The sequence below is a fragment of the Oppia nitens genome, unplaced genomic scaffold, assembly GCF_028296485.1.
Source record: "Oppia nitens isolate AA-2021 unplaced genomic scaffold, nextdenovo-longstitch-racon4-pilon3 scaffold4_pilon_pilon_pilon, whole genome shotgun sequence".
Lineage (NCBI taxonomy): Eukaryota > Metazoa > Arthropoda > Arachnida > Sarcoptiformes > Oppiidae > Oppia > Oppia nitens.
The window spans coordinates 3,611,565-3,622,843 of NW_026533232.1; the positions used below are offsets into that span (position 1 = coordinate 3,611,565).

Sequence of the window (11,279 nt, forward strand, 5' to 3'; positions counted from 1 at the left end):
GTTTTTATGTTTTTAAAATTTATATGAATCTAATTATTGATTAAAAATAAGTAAAAAAGTTAAAATAACATTAAAACTCATTTAAAAATAACATAATTTTAATTAAAATATTAAACTAAAAAATTAAAAATTACCTATTTGTTGAAAAGAGTAATCACATTACAGTTTAAATATAAGTTTAAGATAGTTTAAGAAGTTAATAAAACAATAAATACTTATATTACAAGGTTTTATTAATAATTTTTAAAATTTTAACTAAAAAATTAAAAATATTTTCACTTTTATAATTAGTATTTAGTCAGTATTTATATAAAAATAACATTAAAAAATAAAAATATATATCTATAAACTATAAACATTAAGTATTATTTAAAAAATTAATTATTTTAAAAGTTAAAAATTACTAAAATACTAAAAAACTCATAGTGTATCATTAATGCTTTTATCAACTATTTTTAAGTATTAAATACATTATTATTTTATTTTTTGTTAAAATTTGTTTTTATTAATTTTTAGAATATCTTTTTAAAAAATATTTATTTTTTGTTAAAATTTGTTTTTGTGAATTTTTAAGTTTTTTTGGAAATTTTACCTATTTTCCTGGGAATTTATACGGGAACTTATGGGAACTTTATCGAATTTACATGGGAATATTCGGGAATTTAAGGGAATATTATGGAATTTTCTCTTGACCCCCTCTTGATTTTGGATTTTTGAAAAAATTGCCGTTTAAAATGCAATAAAAATCTTACCCCCCCCCCCCCCAATACCCCCCAAGATTTTTCGAGAATTTTGTAAATTTTACCCCGGTCTACCCCCCTTAAATTCCAAAACCTTGCTTAACCCTGGTTTAATACAGTATTTATAATACTATAATATATATAGATTTTAGTGACATTCACTTCTAAATGCATTCAATTGTATACTATTTAAATGAATGCATTTTTATCGTCAATATTATTAATATTGATGTTATATGCGTTGAAAAATATTATAAACGATGTAATTAATTATATAAATAATTATATCATTCATATAATAAACGCCTGTTTTTCAATTAAATATGAATGCAAAGCATTTTTTCGATATTATATATTAGATATTAATATATTAATAAATAAATTTAGTATATATAATATAATCCATATATCAAAGTTTGCAATGAATATACGGTACACTTAAATGTATTTTCAGGAGGAGGGGGGGGGTTAAGACAAATGACACTTAATAACGATGAAATAATTAAATTTATTAACAAAATGTTGTTTAATACTTTAAGATGAACAATGTTACCATTAATTAGATAAATAAATTTTTAAACAATATAATTATATTTAAATAACATTGTTTTAAACGGGAGGTGGGGGTGGACTACATTTTATATTAAATATTGAATTTGTAAGACAGGGTAGACTTTAATAATATTATTGAGTATAAAAGCCTCTTAACTTTGATCCACTTTATAAATATTAATATATATATAAATTTATAATTGTATATAATTAGTACAAATAGACTGTATTTATATATATTAGGATTAAATAACAAAAAAATCAATAATTAAAACCTTATATAAACAATGTATTGTTTTTAGTGTCTTAGATGTAATCATTTTAAATAATTAAAGAGTAATTAATAATTGATGACATATGACATGTGGGTCTCCTTTGAAATCTATTTTCTAAAAGCTATACAAAACAATACATATTGTGTTTAATGTTGGAAAAGCTGTTCAAAGCACTGGTATTATAGACAATGAAATAATGTATTAGTTTGAAGGCATCTATCGATAGCATCAGTCAATGAACGCTTATGTCAAAGTCCCCCAACTATGACCCAACCCCTGCACTCAATGGTTATATGTATGTAATGGGGGGGCAATCGAGACATGCAATCATAGAATTTGGTGAGCAATGGGTGGGCTTTAGTGGAGTGCACTCACTATAGCTATAATAACAGTACTGTTAATACAATTTGTTTGCAATCTATAGCTTGTATTGAATTGAAGCACAAAATGGTGTCAACAGTGGTGTCAATCAATAGATGCAAACTTCAAGACTTGATTCATATCATTGATTATAGCGATTGACAAACATTTGCATTGCTTTTAATGATGAGTCGGATGTCTCATAATTGTCGTTAAATCCAAATGGTTGTCCATTTGAGGCCATTATTGGTCTCATTGGTGTCACTGATCGCACTGACACTATGTGTTGATGTCTTAGCCGACGGTTTGCCACTTAATGATTGTTGTCATTGTATGTGTAATCTAATGACGAGTATTATGTGTTCAGATCCGCCGCGAATCATAACAGCACCAAAGGATCAGTTGGTGGTTAGTGGACGAGTGGCCACATTTGTTTGCGCCGCTATCGGCACTCCGAAACCACAAATTGAATGGCGAAAGAATGGCAAACGACTGGTTACTCAAAGATATACAGTCCTCGAGATTCCTAACGGTTCTGTCTTAAGGATAGAACCGGTCAGAGCTGTATGTATTGCTTACTTGAAATGATGTCAAGTCTGTCATCTTTGACGATAATTTGATTAAATAATACTTTAATCGATGATAATATAAAACATGTTATAATGAAGACTGAATTGTTTTGATCCCAGAATCGAGACAACTCCACATACGAGTGTTTGGCCGAGAATGGCGTCGGAGAACCAGTTAGAGCTCAAGCACTACTTAATGTGTTTTCCGGTAAATAATACTAACGATTGTTTTATTTACAGTTTATTAACATTTATTACATTAAAAGATGAAGACATACCAAAAGGCTTTCCACGATTTACATTACAACCTCATATGCAAGGAGTAGAAAGAGGTCGAAATGCATTGATTCCATGCAAGGCTGAGGGCGATCCCGATCCTCATATCACATGGTTTAAGGATATGGTTCCCATAGATATGAGTAATACCCGTTACTCATATTATTCGGGTGCTTCACTACAGATAGTGGGCGCCGAAGAGCAGGATCAGGGACAGTATGAATGCGTTGCTGAGAATAAAGTTGGCACCGCTTACTCAGATTTGGCTACACTTTATGTCCGGACTCGTATGGTTCCGCCGTATTTCTCGATTCCACCTGAAAAACAGTACGAAGTAATGCCCGGAAGTTCACTAAACTTGACGTGTGTTGCGGTTGGCTCTCCCATGCCTTACGTTAGTTGGAAGAGAGGACAGACCGATATTAGAAAAGAGGAACACGAAGGCCTACCTATCGGTAAAAATGTGTTGATATTGGAGGACATTCGAGAAAGTGCTAACTGTATGTTTCAAAGTATTTATGTATTAATTTTATTGAACTAATAATGATTTAAAATAGATACATGTATTGCACACTCAAAACTGGGAAATATCGAGGCCTTAACTCAAGTGATAGTTCAGTCATTGCCGAGACCTCCTACTAATGTTCGGGTATCGGATGTGACGCCATCATCAGTGAGACTTTCGTGGTCTTATGATATCGGAGCTGAAAATATAGTATATTTTGTAATTCAATACAAACCGAAAAATGCAAACCAAGAATTGAGTGAAATTAGTGGAATCACTACATTCTTCTACATCGTTGGTTCGCTCACTCCTTTCACCGAATATGAGTACTATGTCGTGGCTGTCAATGCTATCGGAAGAGGTCAGCCCAGCTCTGCTACTTATGTCATGACTGGAGAAACAAGTAAGTGATTCGTATTTTTTTAATGATTTAATTGATTACAATATATTTCTTAATACAATACTTTATAATAATGTAGTAAATTATGTTAACATTATTGATGACAATTGCAATTTAGATAAACATTTTGAGTATAGATTTTCTGTATATCGGTATTTGTATATATATTTACTACAAATAGTGTTTTACTACTCCTATATTATTCTGTTTTGTTTCGTTAGATTGTATTATGTATTTAATACTAATACTATCGTAATAATATAGATTACGATAAGAAAATTTTCATAATTTTATTTATTCAAACCGTATTATTAATAATAATTAAAATGTTTATTAAATAATAATACAGTAGTATATCATAATTAGAAACAATAAATATAAAAATTGTTTTGATATTTTTAATAAAATTCTAATTTTAGTATAATTTTGTTAATCCTTATAAAAATGTATGTCGTATTGTATTACAAGAACAAGATGTTTAATAATACTAAATCAATAATTTCTAGTATTTTATTAATTTTTATATTTAATTTTATGAAAAATATTTCTTAAAACTAATTTTAATAATAAATTCTTTTATATCAATAAACTAACAATTTATTTGCTAATTAACTCATTTACATAATGCTTACACACTAACAGACGCCATGAATGAAAGGCGAAGTAAGTAATGATTTTGATAGTTGACTGAAAATAATTTTTAAAAATAAAACTTGAAATTGAATTCTGTGTATTACAGTATATATTTATAATGTATTATTTTAAATATTTACAAATTAGTGATTTCATCGCATCCCCGAAATCTTAATGCCCGCCCATTAAGTTCCAGTACTATTGTTGTGCAATGGGATCAACCAGAAGAACCAAATGGTCAGGTGACCGGTTATAAAGTGTATTATACGGCACAACCAAGTTTACCGACGACTGCGTGGAATACCCAAACTGTGGACAGCAATCAGTTGACCACTATCTCTGATTTACAGCCACATATGATTTATACTATTCGTGTTCAGGCATTTACCAGTAGAGGTTCTGGTCCTCTGTCAATGCCGGTTCAAGTCAAGACACAACAGGGTGTTCCCAGTCAACCTTCCAATCTTAGAGCTACCGCAACTTCTGCGACTTCAGTTCAACTCAATTGGCAAAAGCCTTTGCACGTCGGAGAAGCCATAATAGGATATGAAGTTTATTGGAACGACACGTTTACCAACAGAGAGGAAAAGAGAGCCATTCCTGATGTCGAGACTTTTACTTTGGGTGATCTCAATCCCGATACACTTTACTATGTATGGGTGGCTGCAAAATCTCGCAGAGGAGAAGGGGCCGCCACACCACCCATACCTGTTAAAACCGAACAGTTTGGTAAGGCATATATTTTTTTTTTTTAATTTTATATACAAATATTTACAATATCTCTACATTGATTAAATAAAATTACCTATCATCATTATTCATTGGAAAGTAAATATGTTATACGATAATAATAATAATCATGGTTATTTATTTTTGCTCTAAGTATTACCTGTAAATATTTTTAATACAGTGTATATAAATTTAGCAATTATGTTAACAGGTTTAGTTTTTTAAAGACATAATTGGTGCAAATTATTTACATTAATCAGTTTATTGGTTGCATAATATGATTTAGCACTGCTTATAATATTTATGATTGTAATTACAGTAATATTATCAAATGTTTTTGAAATTTATTATCTAAACAAAGCTATTAATTTTTATTTTTAATTGATATTTAAATTTAAATTTAAAAATCACAAAAATACCGTATAATAATTTCCTATTATGATTATCTTTAAAATCCTTATTTATTTGTATTTTGTTAGTTATAATTTTTTACATTGTTTTATTTGTCACATTACAAGTAGATTAATATTTACAAAAATTTAATTAAATTATTTAAATGCAATGTTTTTAATTTGCTTATTATATTATTTTGTGCACACAATTTGATATGTTTATCCCGACTGTAGTTCCCGGAGCCCCTCCACAACAAGTGCGCGGTAATGCATTAGATTCGAGAGCCGTGCGCCTCCAATGGCAACCCCCACCCCGTGCCAAACATCACGGAACTATTACTTATTACAAAATAATTTATTTTGAAGACAATATAAATATTGCTAAAAAGCATGAAGTTAATGTTACAGCTAATGAGTTGACAGTAGATCTCAAAAATTTAAACAAATGGACTAATTATCGCATATCAGTGGTTGCGGGCACTGAGATGGGGGACGGACCCGCATCTCAGCCTATTATAGTACAAACCGATGAAGACGGTAAGGATTACATCAATTGACTAAACTGTGCCACTCATGGCTCTGTTTCCTTCACATAATACTAACTGATAACCGATAATTAAAAAATGTTATAATAAATTAACAAATATTTGATTAATTTCTAAACTTTCAAAAGCTTTCTATTTTTGGATTTATGTAACTCATGTATTTGACAGATAAATGTCAATTATTTTATTTTAACACAAATTACTAAAATTTTTATATTAATTATAATTAACTATTTCGATAGTTCCGGGCGAACCTCGAGATGTCAGAGCAACTGCATTGAACAGTACATCAATTTTAGTTGAATGGTTAGCACCCATACATAAGGAACAGAATGGTCTTATTAGAGGATATCAAATACATGTACAAGAAGTTAATGGAAATGGAGATTTGATTAATGATCCGATCAGATTTGATGTTGCAGATGGTATGGCCGAAGAATATAATATAACAGGTCTACAACCAGACACTGATTATGCTATACAAGTGGCAGCTGTAACTCGTAAGGGTGACGGCACTCGAAGTCGATCAACCAGTGTTCGCACATTAGGTGGAGTTCCTTCTAAACCTGACATTTTAATTCGTCTTTTACAAGATGAGCCACAAATGAGTGTTGAGGTACAGTGGTCACGACCTAACCATACTTATGGACAGCTAATGAAATATAAGTTAAAATACGGACGAATGGACTCTAATAATAGAGAAGAAATGGAAATTGAATCACAAGAACAACACAGAATTATTAAAGATTTGGATAGAGGAGCCAGATATGAGTTTCGTATTTCCGGCAGTAATGTTATTGGTTGGGGACAGGAGTCTGTAGCATATGTCGAAACCCCAGAAGGTATTCCTAGAGCTCCGCCACAGAATTTGACGTATCGATTGCAAAGTCCAACAACAGTTGTTGTCAATTGGGATCCACCGCTACCTCAATATAGAAATGGAAAAATATCTGGATATGGAATACATTTCCATAAACTGTTGGATCAATCACCAAATGAATCCAATACTTCACAAACTCGGATGGTTTTTAGTTCATTGGATGAAAATACAGAATACACTTTTAGAGTGCGAACTCATACAAGTCGTGGTGCAGGTCCGTGGAGTAATCGAATTCAATTGCAAACTCCAGGTGATGTACCGCCTGCACCAACAAATGTTCAATCATTGAGTACATCTGAGACATCAGTAGAAGTTTGGTGGGATGAGATGCCATTCTTTAATGATATACTCGGTTATCACGTGTTGTACTCTCAAACGCCAGTTGAAGATCTTGATCTTTGGTATCGTAAAGAAGTAGCCCTGACCTGGTCGGCTTCTATTACTGGTTTAGAGCCTAAAACAATGTATGCCATTCGTGTAGCAGCTTATACTAATCAAGGATTGGGACGACTTTCAGAGTTGATTACTGTTAGAACTGATCCGACTGATGTGCCGCTTAACTTACAAGCACTTGATGTGACCACTCATACAATGACATTGACGTGGAAACCACCTAAAAAGTTAGAGCCAACGAAATATAAGATAACATATGGCGCTCACAAAGAATTTTACGACAGTCAAGGAGTCCTCCAAAGGCTACCAATTAGTCCCGAATCTATTTATGTGTCATCCGATGTCACTGAATATAGAGTCAATATATTAATGCCATTTACCACTTATCAAGTGAATGTAACTGCCATTCCATCAGATGAAACATTCAGACCACCCGCTAAAATCACTGTAACAACAGCTATGGCCGCTCCCAAACCTATGGTTAAACCAGATTCTATAGAATCACAAAATAAACAACAGATTACTGTAATACTTCCACAAGCGTCTGAAGAATATGGACCAATTAGTCATTACTATTTGGTGGTCGTTCCCAATACTTTTGCAACTAAAGAACCGGATAAGTATACAATTGAAGAGTTGTCATCGACACCAACAGATCGAATTGGACCTTATATTGCTGCGAAATGGATGAGAAGAGCCATTCCTAACACATTTTTATTAGGAGACGGACAGAAATTTAATGGTTTTGTCAATAGAAGACTTCATAAAGAAATTCTTTATCACATCTTTGTTCGGGCTGTTGTCGACACTCCTATAAAGGTTTTTCAAAAATTAATTTATATTTTGTTTATTATAATCTAAATATTTATTTATTAAAATTGTAGAGTCTATTCACAAGTTCGCCATTTTCTGATGCTCTCAGTTTGGATTCAATTATAGCCGAAGGTCACGCAAGAAGTCCTAATGTCCAGCAATCGGAGTCACAGCAACCATCACCAGAAAAACCTGGAGATAGAGTTCCAGTGACGAGAGCTGGTGATAAATCGGGTGCTATTTTAATATTGTCTATTGTATTGGCAATACTTTTGGTGGTAATGTCTGTTGGATTTTGTATTATCAGACGGTATTATATTTATTTTAATTATTTTTTTATGATTTATTATTATTTATTTTTTGTTTATTTTTGTTTTAATTTTATTTTATTAATAATTTATAAATTGATGAAAAAATATGGTCAATGAAATAGTCGTCGTTTTTCCATTTCCTGCAGACGACGTCAACTTATCAAATCTCCCGCCGCCGACACAACTATGAAATTATTGTTAAGTACAGCAGAACCGAGAGATCTGACAACTCATCCATCAGATCCGGTAGAATTGCGTCGACTTAACTATCAGACATCAGCTATGATGAGTCATCCGCCTATTCCCGTCACTGAATTGTCCAATCATATTGATCTTCTTAAGTCTAATGATAATATGAAGTTTTCTCAGGAATATGAGTCCATAGAACCGGGACAACAGTTTACTTGGGATAACTCAAACATTGAGTTCAATAAACCAAAGAATAGATACGCGAATGTCATTGCATACGATCACAGCAGAGTTGTTCTCCAACCTCTAGACAACATTCCCGGCTCTGACTATATTAATGCCAACTATTGTGATGGTTATCGCAAACAAAACGCTTATATTGCGACTCAGGGAGCGTTACCCGAAACATTTGGTTTGTTTTATATTATGTTTATAATTAGCGATTGTATTGTAACTCTTTTCATATAATTTTAGGTGATTTTTGGAGAATGGTTTGGGAACAGAGAAGTGCAGCAATTGTTATGATGACTAAACTGGAAGAAAGAACTCGAATAAAATGTGACCAATACTGGCCATCACGAGGAACAGACACTTACGGTGTAATGCATGTGACTCTTACAAACTATGAAGAGTTAGCTTCGTATTGTATCAGAACTTTTACATTACAACGAACCGGTTATGTAGAGCAACGGGAAGTCCGTCAGTTCCAGTTTACCGCGTGGCCCGACCACGGAGTACCCGATCATCCGACACCTTTTCTTATGTTCTTAAGACGAATTAAAACAATGAATCCACCAGAAGCTGGTCCTCTTATTATACACTGTTCAGCTGGTGTTGGTATGTATTACAAAATTTTGATTATTTCTCATTTTATATTTACTTAAAATGACTTATTATTAACAAACAGGTCGTACGGGTTGTTATATCGTAATTGATTCGATGTTAGAGCGACTCAAATATGAGAATACAATTGATATCTACGGTCACGTAACATGTCTTAGAGCTCAACGTAATTATACGGTTCAAACTGAAGACCAGTATATCTTTATTCACGACGCAGTACTCGAAGCAGTTATTGCTGGCAATACTGAAGTGTCGGCCCGTAATCTTTATAATCACATTCAAATGCTTATGCAAGTGGTTCCCGGAGAAAATATTACAGGAATGGAATTGGAGTTTAAAAAGATCGCATCCATGAAAACTGTGGCCAATAAGTTCATAAGCGCTAACCTTCCGGTCAACAAATTTAAGAATCGACTAATGAATATATTGCCATATGAGTCAACTCGTGTTTTCTTACAACCTCTCAGAGGTGTTGATGGATCTGATTATATAAACGCTAGTTTTATAGATGGATACAAATATAGAAGCGCTTATATCGCAACTCAAGGACCACTTCCTGAGACTACAGAAGATTTTTGGCGAAGTCTTTGGGAACACAACTCAAATATTGTCGTAATTTTGACAAAATTGAAAGAAATGGGACGCGAAAAGTGTCATCAATACTGGCCTTTAGAGCGCTCTCAACGATATCTCTATTATGTTGTCGATCCCATTACGGAATACAATATGCCTCAGTATATACTCAGAGAATTTAAAATAACTGATGCCCGGGTATTGTCCCTCATTTGTTTAGTCATTAAATAACAATAAATTTAATAAAATTATGTCAATTAACAGGACGGCCAATCACGGGTTATACGGCAATTTCATTTTGTCGAATGGCCAGAACAAGGAGTTCCCAAATCTGGTGACGGATTCATTGAATTTATAACACAAGTGCACAAAACAAAAGAACAGTTTGGACACGACGGACCAATAACTGTTCACTGCAGGTATAGCATCAAAACATAATTTAAATATTGATTTACAATTAATTAATTTTATTATTAAATTAAATACAATACATAAAGTGCTGGTGTTGGCAGAACCGGTGTTTTTATAACACTTAGCATTGTTTTGGAACGACTCCAGAATGAGGGTGTGTGTGATCTCTTTCAAACGGTACGAACGTTACGAACTCAGAGGCCGGGAATGGTTCAAACCGAAGATCAGTATCAGTTCTGTTACAGAGCAGCACTTGAATACATCAGTTCTTTCGATAACTACAACAACTGATTGCCGTAATATCACGTCTTTCACAGCAGTAGTTACGCTGTCATTAAATTTCTTAATACTAGATATTGCAGCTAAAAATAGATGAAAACTATGGTTGAATTTGAGCCAAATTATCATCAGTACAAACATTGTCGACTGAATTATTATAATTATTATTACACTTTATTTTGAGTGTAAATCCCAATTATTGCTCTAAATCTTAGTTTGGAGAACAGGACTGGTGATGAAGTTCCTCATTATGTTAGTAATGCACACAAACACTCTGTTAATTCACTCAATGATTTGCAGCTCAACCATAACATAACATAACATATTTAATGGCAATATTTGTGACTTTAATCGAAGGATTTGTGCCTAAAATCTAATATATTTAATAATCACTTGACATACATGCATACATACATACATAATAAGTCATATAATTTATGTCTTAATGTCCTCAATATTTGGTCAAATTCTAGTCTTAACATAATATTCTTTGAATGACTGAAATTCTTATTTTTAAACAAAAGAGTCAGAATTTGTTGAATTAATATAAGTATCGATTTCTGTGCCTCTATTCGGTATAATTTTGTTTTTAGTAGATATTCATTATATAA

The 11,279-nt window shown here is 32.4% G+C and overlaps 1 protein-coding gene across 6 annotated transcripts; it reads left to right on the forward strand.

Moving 5' to 3' along the window:
• Positions 1-1,916: 1,916 nt before the first annotated feature.
• Positions 1,917-11,279, forward strand: LOC128959901 (tyrosine-protein phosphatase Lar-like). Of its 6 annotated transcripts, none has more exons than XM_054305930.1 (15): positions 1,917-2,231; positions 2,295-2,491; positions 2,617-2,704; positions 2,763-3,272; positions 3,330-3,680; positions 4,320-4,340; positions 4,458-5,039; positions 5,666-5,968; positions 6,219-8,068; positions 8,134-8,372; positions 8,496-8,974; positions 9,037-9,399; positions 9,470-10,176; positions 10,243-10,397; positions 10,476-11,279. In XM_054305930.1, the coding sequence occupies exons 1-15, from the start codon at positions 2,150-2,152 to the stop codon at positions 10,678-10,680; spliced, it is 6,132 nt and encodes a 2,043-aa protein (XP_054161905.1). In that variant the 5' UTR covers positions 1,917-2,149; the 3' UTR covers positions 10,681-11,279. The 6 variants fall into 6 exon arrangements, with proteins under 6 accessions (XP_054161905.1, XP_054161907.1, XP_054161906.1 ...); XM_054305932.1 differs by having other exon boundaries at positions 8,520-8,974; XM_054305931.1 differs by lacking the exon at positions 4,320-4,340.